The 18,601-nt window shown below is 44.6% G+C and overlaps 1 protein-coding gene across 1 annotated transcript in view; it reads left to right on the forward strand.

Moving 5' to 3' along the window:
- The first annotated feature begins 2,833 nt into the window (after window positions 1-2,833).
- slc2a15a (solute carrier family 2 member 15a) overlaps window positions 2,834-18,601 on the forward strand; it is a 29,460-nt gene continuing 13,692 nt past the window's right edge. The window contains exons 1-7 of the mRNA XM_064317783.1: window positions 2,834-3,084; window positions 9,773-9,871; window positions 14,294-14,454; window positions 15,045-15,169; window positions 16,201-16,346; window positions 16,783-16,915; window positions 17,409-17,596. Of these exons, the coding sequence (XP_064173853.1) occupies window positions 3,040-3,084; window positions 9,773-9,871; window positions 14,294-14,454; window positions 15,045-15,169; window positions 16,201-16,346; window positions 16,783-16,915; window positions 17,409-17,596 (897 nt within the window). The 5' untranslated portion in view covers window positions 2,834-3,039. The remainder of the gene's footprint in view (window positions 3,085-9,772; window positions 9,872-14,293; window positions 14,455-15,044; window positions 15,170-16,200; window positions 16,347-16,782; window positions 16,916-17,408; window positions 17,597-18,601) is intronic.

The raw sequence follows: 18,601 nt of genomic DNA on the forward strand, positions 1-18,601 counted from the left end.
TTCGACTCTTATCGTCATTTCCAATATCGGCTAATCGCAAAATGACAAGAATAAACAGAATGACAACTCGGACTTTAAAATTTAAATTAATATTGCAGTGGTACAGCCACCGTTTGCTTTCCTTGAAAGTTACTGCTAGCGAAGCAGCGAAGTGTGCCCTCCAGATGCAAAACATGCACCATAAATACAGTCCATTGTCTAGTCTTCCTGGTCTTTTTGTGGAATTGAAGAATCGCAGAGTGAAATTATGGCAGTCTGAAAAAGCAAAAGGGACGATTACCAGAATTAACCTGTTATTTTACCCTGACAAAAAGTGCGGAAGCTGATTTCTAGTTTGCTTTTACTGCATCCCCAATGTAAATTACGCAGAACTACCGCATACCTCACATAACTGTGCAAAACGTTTTGAGACAAATATAACGGACTAACAAAGAAAATCCGGAAGAAAATATTCAGCAACCGAATTAAACCGTTTGAATGTTTTGGGAAGTAATATGCTGCCCCAGCACGAATGCTTAACATTTTATAAACGAATACTAAAGCAAGAAAAGAACAGAAGAGCACACGTTATAATCCTCAATCTTAATTTCTTATTTGTTCCAAGACGTTGACAGGCCATAACCAAAAGTAGGCAACTGCGCTGCATAACATACAAGTTTGAATTCAAGTTATTATTATGAAAATAAATCGGTTTTTAAAAATGGCGATTGAAGTAAAATACTGCGAGTAGTCGACCAATCAGAAATATTCAGCGCTTGCACCCCACCCCAAAAGTTCCGGTACTTTTGGAAAGTACTACCCCCCGAGCAGGGACTTTTTTGGGGGTAAAATAAAGTCCCCGGAACTTTTAGACCCTGGTTCCTGCGGTGAAAACGCACTCAGTTCCTCAAAAGGTTCCTAGTTCCTGCGGTGGAAACACGGCTATGTATTCACCTCATTCAACTCCTGCTGGATTTTATCATTCACAACACGTTTGTATGAAAGGCCTAGTTTGTATGCCAGAAGCTGTGCTTTCATTGTATATGGACTTTTACAGCTTGTGTTTTATATTTAGTGCAAACCTCTACAGATTATTACTGTTTTGACCAAGATCTGGCCGTTGTTAGTTCTACATATACTTCTTTTGTTAATAATATACTCCATCTTGGTGGTGATGGTTGGTGATCTTAAATGCGTTTCCTTCCCATATGCCGCTTTGGAACCAGTTTTCCCGGCCAAGAGCCAGTTTTTTTGCTGTTGAAAACTTAAGAACTGGTTTGCGATTAGGCACCGGCTCCGAACCAGCCCTCGAAATGCCTTGGTGGAAAAGGGGCAACAGAGCAGTGCAACTCTTTTCCACTGAGCAGCGCAGGTCTTTACCACAGAGTAGTGCGCACACAGGCCTGTACCACAGAGCAGTGCAGGTCTTCACTACAGAGTAGTGCACACACAGGCCTGTACCACAGAGCAGTGCAGGTCTTTACCACAGAGTAGTGCGCACACAGGCCTGTACCACAGAGCAGTGCAGGTCTTCACTACAGAGTAGTGCACACACAGGCCTGTACCACAGAGCAGTGGACACACAGGCCTGTACCACAGAGCAGTGCACGCATAGGCCTGTACCACAGAGCAGTGCACGCATAGGCCTGTACCACAGAGCAGTGCACACACAGGCATGTATCACAGAGCAGTACATGCATAGGCCTGTACCACAGAGCAGTGCACACACAGGCCTGTACCACAGAGCAGTGCACGCATAGGCCTGTACCACAGAGCAGTGCACGCATAGGCCTGTACCACAGAGCTGTGCACACATAGGCCTGTACCACAGAGCAGTGCACACACAGGCCTGTACCACAGAGCAGTGCACGCATAGGCCTGTACCACAGAGCAGTGCACACACAGGCCTGTACCACAGAGCAGTGCACGCATAGGCCTGTACCACAGAGCAGTACATGCCTGTACCACAGAGCAGTGCACGCATAGGCCTGTACCACAGACCAGTACATGCCTGTACCACAGAGCAGTGCACACACAGACCTGTACCACAGACCAGTACATGCCTGTACCATAGAGCAGTGCACACACAGGCCTGTACCACAGACCAGTACATGCCTGTACCACAGAGCTGTGCACACATAGGCCTGTACCACAGAGCTGTGCACACATAAGCCTGTACCACAGAGCAGTGCACATATGGGCCTGCACCACAGACCAGTACAGGTGTTCCTCCAAGCTAAATGCTGTGTTGGATTTTGAGCTGGTGCAGATGGATGGATCTTAAGAGAGTAAGCTGAGGTGCAGTTTGAGTGGGTAGAGTGGGTCTGGCAAACTGCTGGCACACTTCTGGGACCTGGGCACATAGTCCTCTCCGCAGGGCATGTATTCAAAATCAAACTGTCTGTCCTGACTGTCTCACAGGCTCTGCGCAGTAATGTTTAAGTGTTTGTTTAAGATACCTGTACGGTAGAGCCTAGGGGTGTATAATATGATACTCAGCATTCATACATATCCACACACATTAATTTACCCAGAAATACTAGTCTCAATATGTAATGAGTACATTAGAAGTAACATGTTGATGCAAGAGAACGTGTTCCGTTGAGTTTACACTAATGAAAATATATTTTTATTAGCCTATGTTTTTTTCCTGTCCGCTCATATCTTATCTTATCATATCTGATCTTCTATGTCTTATTTAAGAAGTTGCACATAACGGTAGTAAAGCTTTGTAAATTCACTTAGCTAATTGATTTCAGCTCCTTCCCTCAGAATCACGCTGCCTACCGTCATGTGATTACACGGGTCTTGCCTGTTAATCGGAGTGGGCGAGTATTTCCTATTAGGCGGAAACTACTGTGAAAGTGTACGACTCGAATGCCGCGCGGGTCGTCCCTGCGCGTCACGTTAGCGAGTGTGTTCAAAATCCGCTGGCTACGTCTGCCTTCTGAAAGTACTGGTAACCAGAATGTACTAAAAAAAAGTTTAATCGAGAAGACATCTTCCTCTTTTTTATTTAATCGATTGTACGGGAACATCTGTTATAAGATAATTCCTTAAATGGCGGAAGAAGTGTTATTAACGGCCCCAGGGAAAATTACGTCGGTAAGTATTATTTACTGAATAGTCTGTAACGTATGGTTTGTACACCAGTTGGAAGAAAGTACTGAGATGGGGGAAATAATGCACATCATATCATGATTGACAGCTTAAAAAGCAACTGTTCTTTATGAGTAATATACAATTATTTAACTGCCGCTGATTCCTGAATTTTTTGTACACTTACAAACATTGCGTTTGCAGGTTTACTTCTGCCTCTTAATAATCGCCTTTGTATATCCCCAGAAGTTGGTTTTCAGTTTATGATTCTCGTTCTGTATGAGGTGCTGAATGTACAAGTATGTTAATATGACAGCTTGTTTTAACTGTGATACTGACGTAGTATGATTGATCAATCTCAAATGGAGAGAGTGTACTCTCTATGATATACAACGCTTAATGTGTTAGGGCTATGGCCTTTGCAAATAAAGAGGTTTCTGTGCTCCAAATAGCTACGTAACTGGAAAATAGTGAATTGATCAGCATGTTTCTTAAATTCCATGACTTGTTGTGATGGCATTACTTGGTTTAAAAATACAACCAGGAAATGTAACACCATTGTTGTTGTTATTATTATTATTATTATTATTATTATTATTATATTTATTATTATTATTAACAAGATTACAGCTTGTTTAAATAAAATTAGCGGTAGCCTATATACGAAGAGCTATTTAACCAGGGCCAGAGTTTCTGTTTACATAACTACTACAAATTACAATAACTGCTTTATCAGGGTCATGCTGAGCTCTGAATGCCAACAGGGGGTAAATGTCTGGAATGTTTTTAAATATAACATTTTCTTAATAATTCACTGGATGTCATGTTGCAGCAAAATTATGAAAACTGGAAAACTGACCTGGTAAAGTGTATTTTATGAAAATTGTGGGGTGCTTACTTTTTGGTGACCTTTTCAAGCAGAAGCTCAAGCAGTTGTCAGTGAATTTTGGCCTGTGCAGCCATCTTCTAAAGATTCCATTTACATTGAGTGGATGACTATCATTGAGTGGAAGTCACAAGACCACATTGTCCGAACGTCCGCTCTCACATGCACATGAATGAATAAGTAGCTGCATCTTACCATTTACCGGCTAAATTAGGTTTTCAGCTCCTGACGCTGTGTGCTGTCATTGTTCCCCAATGTGTCTGTGCTGTGTTGTTCCCTGTGAAATGAAAGGTTAACTTTCAGTTATACTTGGACTATATAGGGCCTAAAAAAGAGCGTAGGCCTATATAATTACTTCAAGAGGATTTTGCTTTAGGCAACAAAAAAAAACATTCACATGTAAACTGCACATGAAACATTCTGTCTTTCTGGACCAGGGGGGTCCAATCCCATCTGAAAAGGGCTGTTGTGGAGGCACATTTCTGTAATAAAATACCTGATTCTACTTACAAGGTCTTGCTTGAAGAACATGATTAGTTAATTGGATATAAAACACCTTAAGTTTTTCCCTTAAATGTTTTACTTAAGGCTGCGACTTTATTGGTCACTCTGACAAATGCGTCATTGGTATGCGCCGTGTTTACCTCCCTGACTGAAGGCATGCACATGATCATCTGTGGCCGGTTGCATAAAACACCTTAAGTTTTTCCCTTAAATGTTTTACTTAAGGGATTATTTCCGCTTACCTAAGGGGATCTTGTAAGTGCGTTGCTTAAACCCCTCAAATGTTTTCCATAGGTAAGGGTAATTCTTAAGTATTTTACTGTATATGGCGTATCGCCTTACGGTAAAAACAGGGGAATCCCCATGTTACCATGGAGATGGCTCGGATGTCCCTTGTTGAGGACGTTACGTTAAACGGACAGTAAACGAAGAAACCCAAATTGGTCAGAAGAGGAAAAAATAATACTTTTAGAAGAATACTCCAAACGAAAAGATACATTGACAGCTAAATTAAATCCAAAAATTACATCTACCACAAAACAGAAAATGTGGCAGGAGATAAAGTAAATTTGAGACGTGTAACTGTAAATAGGACAATAATTGAAATTAAAAAGAAATACTAGAGTTTGACTGTAAATGCAAAGAAGGAGGTAGCCTATCGAAATTTAAAAAAGAGGCAGGATAAACAGGTTAGTCGTCTTTCTAGCCTATCGATGGCCAACTATCTATTCAAGTTAGGTATGCTATATTAGAAGCTAGCTGTACTTTAACTGTGGGTAAAATTGGATGCTAAATTCACTGTATTTCTAATAAGCAGTGATGGCTGGAGGTATGTGGATACGTAGCTAGCTAATACTGATGTTTTACATCCCCTGATATGTTTTATTTTAAAAACAATAAATGCCTGTGCTGGGTTTGACGGCTGAAGAAAGGGTGTCATCAGCCATGGTCGGCATGGATATCCACTGTCTCCAGGCAAGACTCCTTTACGTCTTCCCTCTTCAAAAACTCTGCCAATCGTGCGCTCTGACAGTATTCTGGCATCGTACGCGCTCCCAGGCCAAGATGCCACAATGTTTGTTATTTTGCAGTTTGGATCACAGATGCACTGCACGTTAATCGAATTGTAGTGTTTCCGATTCACGTTTGTGTCTTCACGTTGGCTGGGAGCTTGAATCCTGATGTGTGTGCCATCAATGGCTCCACATACACGAGGAAATCCAGCAACTGAATAAATCTTTTAGGCAAATGCACCTTCTTCTGAGTGGTCAGGGAACATTATGCTGTCTCATCCTCTTGGTTAAAGCTGTTGCGACTCTGTGGACAGCTCTGCTCACCGTTGAGTTGTGCACATGAACTACTTCCCCCAACACTGATTGGAAGCAGCCACTTGCGAAGAAAGGCAGTGCAATCAAAGTTTGTTGTACTGGCTGCAGGGAATGGTTCCTCATTGTTTGTGGCATCAAGTCCTCCTCCAGCATTTCAGAGAGGTCATATGTTTTTTCTATTAAATCTGTAATTATCAATTAGCTGTTGATCAGTCATTGTATCAAGAGGGGTTTCTCCATCTCTAAACACTCTTTTTGGTACCTCAAACTCGGTGTCTTCTCCAAAATCCATGAACTCAGCCATGGTGAGAAGTGTTTGTTCCTCCACTGATAACTTAACAGTTTGGTTTAAGGGACCTAGAAGGGACTCCTAAGTTTTTAAATTAAAAACTTTCCTTTAGGTGTTTTCTGCAACTGCCAAATTATTTAAGGGAAAACTTAAGAGGACACAAATACTTAAGGGAGAAACTTCAGTAAATCCTTAAATACATAGTTAAGTAGTTTTATTCAACTCACTTAAAGTTAAGGGAATATTAAGAGAAAGTTAAGGGGAAGTTAAGGTGTTTTATGCAACCAGCCACAGGTGTCTTAGTGCTGGGCTAAAACAAAAACCTGCACCCACACCGGCCATTTTCAGATTAGACTGGACACTCCCGCTCTAAACAGTCAGTCCATGTGAGTGTATTGCAGATTTCTGACAGAGGAAGATGTTTCTGTGAGGAGTCAAGAAGTGCTGTACGTGAGCCATAGGGAAGGTATTCTGTGAGTCAGGAAGTGCTGTATGTGAGCCATAGGGAAGGTATTCTGTGAGTCAGGAAGTGCTGTATGTGAGCCTTAGGGAAGATGTTTCTGTGAGTCAGGAAGTGCTGTACGTGAGCCATAGGGAAGGTATTCTGTGAGTCAGGAAGTGCTGTACGTGAACCTTAGGGAAGGTGTTCTGTGAGTCAGGAAGTGCTGTGTGTGAGCCTTAGGGAAGGTGTTTCTGTGAGGAGTCAGGAAGTGCTGTGTGTGAGCCTTAGGGAAGGTGGTTTTGTGAGTCAGGAAGTGCTGTATGTGAGCCTTAAAGAAGGTGTCTCTGTGAGTCAGGAAGTGCTGTGCGTGAGCCTTAGGGAAGGTGTTCTGTGAGTCAGGAAGTGCTGTATGTGAGCCTTAGGGAAGATGTTTCTGTGAGTCAGGAAGTGCTGTGCGTGAACCTTAGGGAAGGTGTTTCTGTGAGTCAGGAAGTGCTGTGTGTGAGCCTTAGGAAAGGTGTTTCTTCAGACACTTCTGGCCCCCAGTTGCTCTTTGGCCTCTATGAGGCTGATTTATAAATGGACGGTTTGTTCACTCAAGCATGTTCCCTGGCTGACTTTTTCCCATAAAGCCCCTCTGTGTGGCTACAGCAGAAGCCTGAGGGCCTTCTGTGAACCCACCATGGAGATGAAAACCACAAGCATACATATATTTAAATCTATTATTATTATTATTATTATTATTATTATTATTATTATTATTATTATTATTATTATTATTATGGCCAGTTACATACACTGCATTGGTGGTTTGGGAGAGCAGAGCACACATGAGAGCCTTGTCTTCATATCTGTATGTGCGATGATCAGAAATGTAGCTAATAAAGGTGCTTAATTCTATAAGACAAATGGGTTTGAGTGTACAGAGAGACTGCAAGCCTCCCTGTTTCTGGTTCTGATGGGTCTGAGTGTACAGAGAGACTGTAAAGTAGGCAGTATACTTCGTACGAAGTAGAACTTTTTGAGCAAAACGAGGCAATCAGAACAACTGACGAACAAAAACGCGCGGTGTTGTGTGTTCGTACGGTACAGTGTGCGACGGCCTCCAGGGAGAACTTTTCAAAAAGTTCTTTCTTGTTCTCCGACCTCCCCCTCTCAGCTATTGGTCAAAATATCACATAATTGGTTACGTCACGGTTGAGGGTTCAGAGGGCTGAAATCACATGCTATGTACGAAGAGTCAACGTCAATCTCTCTTCTGTAGAGATGGGAATTCTGTGAGTTCCCGCATGTTTGACGAATGGTGCTACTCGTTTCAGCAAGTCATCAAAACGCCAGGCACACATTCGGAAATAAGAGAAAGTGGACCCCCTTGTTTAAATTTGCATTTGCTGAATGTACAGACAAAACTCTCCATTCTCCGTCCTACTCTGATTTAGAGGGCGAACGTACCATCTTCTTCGCCTTTTTTTCTTCTTTTGCATAGATAGATAAACTAAAGTCACTTTAAACACTTTAAACTTTTTGTTTTGTGTTGTGATCTCACGTCACCCTTCTCTTTGTACATCCATGGCGTAGCCGCAAGACGGAGGTCTGGTTGAGATTCCAGCCCCGGTTAATAGCTGCCTCGTAATTATTCACGCCCCAGCAGTGTGGAGTGACTTTAAACGGTGCGGTGTTCTCACTGAGTATACCGACAACAGTGTTCGTGGACATGTTCGCCGGTGGTTCTCAATCCTGAAGTTCTTTCTTCTTACTGAGTATACTGCCAGCTTAAGCCTGCCTGTTCTGATGGGTTTGAGTGTACAGAGAGACTGCAAGCCTGCCTGTTTCTGGTTCTGATGGGTTGGAGTGCACAGAGAGACTGTAAGCCTGCCTCTTCTGATGGGTTGGAGTGCACAGAGAAATTGTAAGTTTGTCTGTTTCGGGTTCTGACGGGCTGCAGTGGTCCAGTTCTCCAGCAGAATTCCTGCTCCGTGTCTCTCAGTGCTGAATTCTGGCCCTGTGAACACTTCACACATTTAAACCTTCTGGAGAATATAGTGGCACGGAAAGTGGGCCAGACCTCGCACAGGCCAGGCAGGAGGCCAGGGCATTTATTAATCACTGCATGTAGTGTAAGCTGTTCATCAGCAGAATCAAGCACGCTTGTGTTGGCCTGATGTGTGAAAGCTTTATTCTAAACCATGAGCAATTAATACATTTTTACAAATGTAGGCGGCAGTGTTCGATTCCCCGGTAGGACACTGCGGTTGTACCCTTGAGCAAGGCACTTAACCTGCATTGCTCCAGTATATATCCAGCTGTATAATTTGATACAATGAAAGTCGCTCTGGATAAGAGTGTCTGCTAAATGCCTTTAAACTGTAAAACAAATCAAAATAGTCATCCTCCATTTCTTCAGCTTTAATCGATGTACACCGGCTGTTTTCACCTGTTGCACAAGGCAATTTTAAGCAGGCTGATGAACACATCACATGCAACCTTTGGTCCACACCTGGGATAACTTCTCATTGATTCATAGAGACCTTTGTAGAGAACTCCAATTACTCAACTCTGATTAACCTCAGGTTACTGCCATATATTAACAGATTTAGTTAGCATTGGTCCTCTTTGAGCTTACATCTTCTAATAAGCAAATAGGCAACAACGGCATCTTAGCTAATATTGCTTGGGCATAATTGAATAGTGTTCTCCTTTGCAAAACACAATATTGTGAATTGTGAATATTTATCTGTCTGATTATTATTCCGTTAAAGTTGCATACTTTTAATAGGGGCTATGCTGATGCATTTATTTTATTATCTGTCATGTTTTTCAATATAGTCATTAATTGAAAATCAGTGTAATTTTAGGGATTTTTGTAAACAGACCTGATGACTATAGGGTTTGCTATTTTTAGCACCGTTACAAACAGTGCAGTGGATTTCTCCCAATTCTCATGTGGAACATGTGACCTTCCCCTCATCTCTTCTATTCTAGAGCCACTGAATTGCTTCTGAGAATTACGCAGTTGTATAAATGGATTGTATATAAAAAGAATGTAAGTTGTGTAAGTTGCTATGGATAAGAGCACCTTCTGAATGCATGAAAATGTGAATAATTCATATTTTTTCAGTGTGTCCTAGAGTCGGGGTCAGATGGATCTCCAGAGCACCTTCTATCCCAGCATGCTTAGGGGCAGCCGCTGAGAGGTTTTGTTCTTTCTTTCTTTCTTTCTTTCTTTCTCTCTTTCTTTCCTTTAGCACCTGACCTCCTCCCTGCTGGCTGTGGCCTTCCTCACCTCCTTCGGCAGCTCCATGCTCTACGGCTTCAACCTGGCGGTGGTCAATTCTCCTGCAGGAGTAAGTCAGTGGGTTTACATGATGCTTGAAAAAGTCAATTGATTATATTAGTCCGGCTAATACTGGACTTTTAAAAATCATGTAAACTTTGTAGTCCGACTGAAATCGAACGAATTCGAATTTTTCAAAGTCGGACTAACATACCTAGATAATACGGTTGGGGGTCAATTTACTACGGCATGTATACGCTTCAATAGGCCAAAAATTGGCCTAGGCATTCTGCACATTTTCTGTAATTTACATAGCAACTACTGTGACCAAGCAGAGTTGATAACGTTTCTGAAAATATATAACTTTTAAAGATTTAATTCAATCTTCTACTGGGACTTTTGCCGTTTATTGAGGGTGTCAGAAAATTTAGGTGTTTTTCACATTTACCGTTCGACTGAGAAAGTACATTTTTATGGGTTAGTGCTGTCCGATTGTGCTAGCTACTTCACATTAACCTTGTACGGCGATCAATAAAGGATAACAGTATCACTTAATTATTGTCACTTCTATCACCACTGTAATGAACTAAAAAAAGGCAACAAACGACCTTTTCTGTGAGAAATGCATTGTCGAGCTCACGCGCATGCACTGCTGGCGACATTCTAAAGCTCTGTTTTGCCCTCCCTATTATCATGGTGAAAAAAACATTTCTGGACCGACGAGGAGACCAACTTCATGCTATCGGAATTAAAGTAGTTAAACATCCTAAAATACATGGATGGAAGAAAAAAGCAGAATGGCGAACTATTCAAAAAATTAGCGACAAAATTGGAGGAAGCAGGATTTATAAGAAGCCTTCGTCAGACACACCTCCGATCAATAAATCAATTTTTTCTCATCTTCGGCCAAATCGAGCTATTAATATAGATCAATTTCAACTATGCATGTAAACGCACTGAGTGTGTTGTGCTGAGTCACACTCACATACAACACGTGTGCAGTGTGCCACACTGTTTCACACTCGCATACAACACGTGTGCAGTGTGCCACACTGTTTCACACTCACATACAACACGTGTGCAGTGTGCCACACTGTTTCACACTCACATACAACACGTGTGCAGTGTGCCACACTGTTTCACACTCACATACAACACATGTGCAGTCTGCCACACTGTTTCACACTCACATACAACACGTGTGCAGTCTGCCACACTGTTTCACACTCACATACAACACATGTGCAGCCTGGGTCAGCCTGAGTCAGCCTGGGTCAGCCTGAGTCAGCCTAGGTCAGTCTGGGTCAGCCTGGGTCAGTCTGAATCAGCCTGGGTCAGCCTGGGTCAGCCTGAGTAAGCCTGGGTCAGCCTGGGTCAGCCTGAGTCAGCCTAGGTCACTCTGGGTCAGCCTAGGTCAGTCTGGGTCAGCCTGGGTCAGCCTGAATCAGCCTAGACCAGTCTGGGTCAGCCTGAGTCAGCCTGGGTCAGCCTGAGTCAGCCTAGGTCAGCTTGGGTCAGCCTGGGTCAGCCTGGGTCAGCCGGGTCAGCTTGGGTCAGCCTGGGTCAGCTTGGGTCAGCCTGAGTCAGCCTGAGTCAGTCCACAGATTCACAGGAGCCTGACCAAGGAGGTTGTGACATAAATTCAACCCTGTGCCTTTCAGTTTGTCAGCCGTGAAAGGTCAAAGCTGGAGCAATATGTTTTCATGACCTTTGTTCACGGCATGTTCGATGAAACACGATTAGCTATGGAGGTTATGGATGCTCAGTTATGGAAGCACATTCAAACCCTAGTTCTGTTTGGACCATTCGTTTGGCATCATTGTCTCTATTTGGTAAAGCAACGTGGTCCAGATCGTCCGGCCACCACTTGTTCCGAATGTATTGTGTTTGAGATATAATAGTGTATAATAGCGTTATGTTACGGACTAATCGGCCCAAAATGGCATTAAAACATGGTATTTTTAACATAGAAAGCTTTGTGGTTAGTTCAGCAAGCATGTGTTATGGGGGGTTGTGTGCATGCTGTGCTGCTGGGGAAGATTGTGGGTTACACTGGATGGGATGAGTGGGTTTTTTGATCTCATGCCTGTTCAATTTATGAAAATGTTTTGTCATGTCATTTCTCTTTATAATTATAATTCATCACTGACAAATTCAAATAGAGGTAGACATCTGCAATGTCATATTTTACTAGTCAGTACTTAACAGTACTTAGTCTTACTTATTTTGTTTTTTACTACATTTTTTTAAGGTAAATGGCTTCCTCTCTTGTTTTGAGTAGAGTAAATCTATCAGTTTACATAAGGTTACACTGTAGTTTGGTAAATTGTGATTATTATTCCCTAAATCCATTGGAGTAGATTGATTTAGCCCATAGATCTTTTTACTATAGTTTAGAGCGCTTAGCATCTTCTCTCTGATCAGTAAATAGGCCAGAGGGTTGTCCTATCGTCACGTGTAGACTGGAAAGCTGGGAGTTGATTAAGAGTCATTTAAAGCCTCTTCTGGAGTAGAAGGACAGGGGCCAGCTGCTAGGGCCCATATAACAGTGTCTCAGATGAAACTCACCAGCAGAAAAAGAAGTGAATTGACAACATGCCGCCACCACTGCCCCCTTTTCATCCTAAAGTGATTAGGAAAAGGATAGGAATGTAATGTAATGTAACCGGAATTTGATTTCTCTGTGACCTGAAAACTCCTGGCTGGGGGACTGCAGTGGTGGTGCTGGTCACGAGAGAGAGTCCTGACTCCTGCTTGGCTGTGCTTCTGCATCCCCTGGGCATTCCTGAGCAAAGCCGCGCACTTCCTGACTGTGGAATCGGCGGCACTGCCCTGCTTGCGACCCGGACTAATGTGCAGACAAATTTCCCCACGGGGACAATAGTATAATGTACTATATAGAATATTCAGTGGGTTCTGTTAGATGTGCTAGACACACTTTGGCTCTGCAGTGGGATCTGTTAGATGTGCTAGACACACTTTGGCTCTGCAGTGGGATCTGTTAGATGTGCTAGACACACTCGGACTGTAGAGCAGAGATTCAGTGACTCTGCAGTGGGATCTGTTAGATGTGCTAGACACACTGGACTGTAAGCAAGATTCAGTGGGCTCTGCAGTGGGTTCTGTTAGATGTGCTAGACACACTTTGGCTCTGCAGTGGGATCTGTTAGATGTGCTAGACACACTCGGACTGTAGAGCAGAGATTCAGTGACTCTGCAGTGGGATCTGTTAGATGTGCTAGACACACTCGGACTGTAGAGCAGAGATGCAGTGACTCTGCAGTGGGTTCTGTTAGATGTGCTAGACACACTTTGGCTCTGCAGTGGGTTCTGTTAGATGTGCTAGACACACTCTGACTGTAGAGCAGAGATGCAGTGACTCTGCAGTGGGATCTGTTAGATTGTTAGAGACGGGGGAGTGAGGATTTATGCCCCCCAATACGAATGGAGCTGCAATGAGCAGAACAATTTACTTATCTGAACAATTTAAAGGTTTTTCTTTTCACAGCAAAATTCAGTGATTGGTTCAAAGGACTGAGTCACCAATAGCATATGTAGCTGTACTGTAGCTCTTATCTGTTTTTCTTTACATTTTGGAAACCTCGTGTTCCCCTCACAAGTGTTAGTTCTAGTTTTTGTGTTTAAGCAAAAACCACAAAATTAATCATTACATTACATTACATTATAGGCATTTAGCAGACGCTCTTATCCAGAGCGACGTACAACAAGTGCATAGTTTCATGATGTAGAGGTGCAAAAGAAACACTAGAGTGAATTAGAGCAGTTTAGATGAGTGGTTGTAAATACAGGAACACGACTGATTACACTGGGCTGGTCAGACGGCTTCCCCCCTCTATAGCCAGGTACTCCCCAAGATTTATTCCCATCTGGGAGTTTTTTCTTGCCATTGTTTGAGTGTTTTTCATCCTACTGGGGAGTTTTTCCCTCAATATTTCACTTTATGGGGGTCCAGGCCTGGTTTTTGCCTAATTTTCTTGTGTTCTTCCAAACGTCTTTGTGACAGTGTCTCCATAAAAAGCGCTATACAAATAAAATTGAAATTGAAATGAAAATGAATTGCCATGAACAAGCCATTCGAACACCATGTACTTATGTAAAGTATACTGTAATAACTGTGTGCTCTCTTTAGCCCTATGAGGCATGCCTGTCTCTTTTGAGCAGTCCTTCACGTGTTGTGATCTTTTTGAAATCACTGTGCTACAGAGGACGGAGTGTAGCACAGTGGGTAAGGGACTGGGCTTGTAACCGAAAGGTCGCAGGTTCGATTCCCGGGTAGGACACTGCCATTGTACCCTTGAGCAAGGTACTTAACCGAAATTGCTTCAGTATATATCCAGCTGTATAAATGGATACAATGTAAATGCTATATAAAAGTTGTGTAAGTCGCTCTGGATAAGAGCGTCTGCTAAATGCCTGTAATGTAATGTAATGTAATGAAATGTGCTGTGTGTTCCCTGGTCTCCCCCTCCAGTACATTAAGGACTTCTATAACCGCACCACGGTGAGCCGCAATGGCACGGGCATGAGCCAGGAGGCGCTCACGCTCCTGTACTCCCTCACAGTGTCCGTCTTCGCCATCGGGGGGCTGGTGGGCTCCCTCATGGTCGGCATGCTGGTCACCAGATTTGGGAGGTGAGCGGGTACGCCCAGCTGGCACTGGGTGTGGGCTCATATCAGGGGTGCAGAGGAAGGGCTCTTCTGTTTCGGGGCTCCATGGAAACTTCTGTTCTGGCTTATTTAACCTGGTTACTTGACATAATATGTGAAGTAATGTTCTGTGGCTATTATTATAATTAAGTCTATCTGAACTAATCTTATGTATTTTTCTTATGTTAAAGCTCCCACTGTTTAAGTGCATTTATAATAAGAGATATAATAGAGGCCTGCCCATTTTCAGTCATTCCTGATTATGTACATTAAATGCAAACCAAAGATTAATGATGTGCTATCATGTTCGTTGCAATTATCAGTGTTAACACAACCAGATATTAATACGGGTTTGAAGCGTTTATGATGTCAATCTCATCTGACTGTAAATCTAAACAAGGTTTTATTGTCAGAGAAAGAATTGTTTGTGAAGTCTTTGCAGTTTTACAGCGTAGTTTAGTCATGGGAGATCACTTTTCTGTTTTTGTTGTGTTAATCGCCTCCCTTTCTGCCCGTAATTATCTGTGATTAACAGACAGTGACCGGTGAGCTAGCAGTGCGGTTTCTCCTTTCAGGAAGGGCACTGTGTTGAACTCCACGGTGCTCGTCTTCATCGCTGGCTCGCTGATGGGGTTCAGCCGGATATGCGACTCCCCAGAAATGGTCATCTTAGGCCGCTTTATCACAGGAATACACTCAGGTACAGTTTCCACGCACATGCAGTCGCCATTGGCCACTTTGTCACTAGTAGATGCTTACATACACTGTTAGCATGTAGTACTGTTTTAACTGGTCCAGTGTCCCACTGGTAGATATTTACATGCACTGTTAGCATGTAGCACTGTTATAACTGCTCCAGTGTCTCACTGGTAGATGTTTACATACACTGTTAGAATGTAGTACTGTTATAACTGGTCCAGTGTCCCACTGGTAGATATTTACATGCACTGTTAGCATGTAGTAATGTTATTACTGGTCCAGTGTCTCACTGGTAGATGTTTACATGCACTGTTAGCATGTAGTAATGTTATTACTGGTCCAGTGTCTCACTGGTAGATATTTACATGCACTGTTAGCATGTAGCACTGTTATAACTGCTCCAGTGTCTCACTGGTAGATGTTTACATACACTGTTAGAATGTAGTACTGTTATAACTGGTCCAGTGTCCCACTGGTAGATATTTACATGCACTGTTAGCATGTAGTAATGTTATTACTGGTCCAGTGTCTCACTGGTAGATGTTTACATGCACTGTTAGCATGTAGTACTGTTATAACTGGTCCAGTGTCCCACTGGTAGATGTTTACATCCACTGTTAGCATGTAGCACTGTTATAACCGGTCCAGCTTTTTACTGGAAGATGTTTACATACACTGTTAGCATGTAGTACTGTTATAACTGGTCCAGTGTCTCACTGGTAGATGTTTACATACACTGTTAGCATGTAGTAATGTTATTACTGGTCCAGCTTTTTACTGGTAGATGTTTACATACACTGTTAGCATGTAGCACTGTTATAACTGGTCCAGTGTCTCACTGGTAGATGTTTACATACACTGTTAGCATGTAGCACTGTTATAACTGGTCCAGTGTCTCACTGGTAGATGTTTACATACACTGTTAGCATGTAGTACTGTTATAACTGGTCCAGTGTCTCATTGGTAGATGTTTACATACACTGTTAGCATGTAGCACAGTTATAACTAGTCCGGCTTTGTGTTGTGCCACAGGGATCGCGCTCAGTGTGGTGCCCATGTACCTCGGAGAGATCGCTCCCAAAAACCTGAGGGGGTTCCTGGGCCTCATGCCCAGCATCTTCATCTGCGTCGGGGTGTTCACCGCCCAGATTCTGGGGCTCCATGAGTTACTGGGACAGGTACTGACCTGTGCGCGTGCTCCCTGTGCAGCCTGCAAGCCGGCACCCTTTAGGCCCCTGTGACAGGGTAGTTCTGTGGAACCCAGGGAAGCTTTTGCTTGGACGTTCCTTTGTAAAGGCCGTTTACTCAATGTGTGCATGGCGTGTGCAGCTTAATTTCCTAGTGGTAGTTCTATTTCCTTCCTTTCATCAGATAATTTTATTCTTAACAACATTTAAAAAAAAATAAGAATCCACTTTAACAGCAGTAATCTCAACCAGCCAGTGATGCGGGGATGATCGTGGATTGCATTTATATAGGATATTGCATCTATGCACTATATGACACAGGGAATGGGAGAAACTCACCTGAACCCCAGCCAGCATGCAGAGATCATCAGGACAGGTCTGTTGTTATGGCGACGAGTGTATACCGGTATATGGCCTTGTTTCGCAGGAGGAGTACTGGCCTTTATTCCTGGCTCTGGTGGTGATACCCACTTTCATCCAGTTGATGCTGTTGCCATGGTTCCCAGAAAGCCCCCGGTACTTGCTGATAGAGAAGCACAATGTCCATGCCACCATAACAGGTGAGTTTACAGACACTGACTAACTGAGTACCCACAAAACTGAAATCCCACGTAGACAGTTCCCTGGTAACTCTTTATCAGAAATTGTAACTAATTAACTGCGTATAAAATGTTAACATTTATTCATCCTATTAAAGCAGAATAGTTTGCAATGTTGATTTACATTAAGGCATTGTATTGCTGTGTCTGTTATGAAGTGGATATTATACATCTATCATAAATTACATATGAGTGTTCATCTTTGTCTGTGAGACGCTGGTAAAATATTTTATGAGCATTGTTTCACGGTGCCAAATCGGAAAGCCATTTATTCCAAGCATGTTAGAAATGTAAAAACAATTTGACACCCGGCTTATTAAAGTGAATCAAGCAGTATTTGGTGTGCATGACTACCAGACCAGACACAAGTATAACAGCACATGCACTTAGCAAGGCTGGATCTGCCTGAATAAAGAGGATGATTGTTGCCGGGTGGGATGTGCGCCCTCTACAGCGCTCAAGTGGTACCGCGCCAAGTGCAACCTGCAGGCTGAGATCGAGGAGATGCAGGAGGAGCAGCGCTCGCTGTCCTCGGTGCGGACGGTGTCCGTGCGGCGCCTCCTGGTGGACTCCTCCGTGCGCTGGCAGGTCCTCTCCGTGGTGGTCATCAACATCGGCATGCAGCTGTCCGGCATCGATGCGGTGAGGTGCCCCGCCCGCTGCCCCACCCGCTGCCCCGCCCACTGCCTCACCTGCAGCCCCGCCCACTGCCCCGCCCGCTGCCACACCCACTGCCTCACCCACTGCCACACCCGCTTCCACGCCCACTGCTACACCCGCTTCCACGCCCACTGCCACCCCCACTGCCCCGCCCACTGCCACACCCACTGCCCCGCCCGCTGCCCCGCCCACTTCCCCGCCCGCTGCCACACCCACTGCCTCACCCGCGCCACGCCCACTGCTACGCCCGCTGCCCCACCTGCTGCCCCGCCCACTGCCTCACCTGCAGCCCCGCCCACTTCCCCGCCCACTGCCACACCCACTGCCTCACCCACTGCCACACCCACTTCCACGCCCACTGCTACACCCGCTTCCACACCCACTGCCCCGCCCGCTGCCACACCCACTGCCTTGCCCACTGCCACACCCGCTGCCACGCCCACTGCTACGCCCACTGCCACACCCGCTTCCACGCCCACTGCTACATCCGCTGCCCCACGCGCCGTCACGCCCACTTCCTCACCAACTGCCATGCCCCCTCCCTCGCCGGCTGCCCTGTCCCCTCCCTCGCCCGCTGCCATGCCCGCTGCCACGCCCCCTCCCTCGCCCGCTGCCATGCCCGCTGCCTTGCCCGCTGTCCCGTCCCCTCCCTCGCCCGCTGCCATGCCCCCTGCCACGCCCCCTCCCTTGCCCGCTGTCCCGTCCCCTCCCTCGCCCGCTGCCATGCCCCCTGCCACGCCCCCTCCCTTGCCCGCTGTCCCGTCCCCTCCCTCGCCCGCTGCCATGCCCGCTGCTACGCACACTGCCACGCCTGCTGTCCCGCCCACTGCCACACCCGCTGCCAGGGGACATATGCGCGGGCCTGGGGCTCTTAGTGCGCTTCGCTTTAGTTCACAGGCACAGCGTATTCAGGATAATGTCACACACAGAGGAGTAAAAAAAGCTTAATACTGCTGTGCCTGAATGAATAATATTGATCAAATCTTA

This window comes from Anguilla rostrata, chromosome 18, assembly GCF_018555375.3.
Source record: "Anguilla rostrata isolate EN2019 chromosome 18, ASM1855537v3, whole genome shotgun sequence".
Taxonomy (NCBI): Eukaryota; Metazoa; Chordata; class Actinopteri; order Anguilliformes; family Anguillidae; genus Anguilla; species Anguilla rostrata.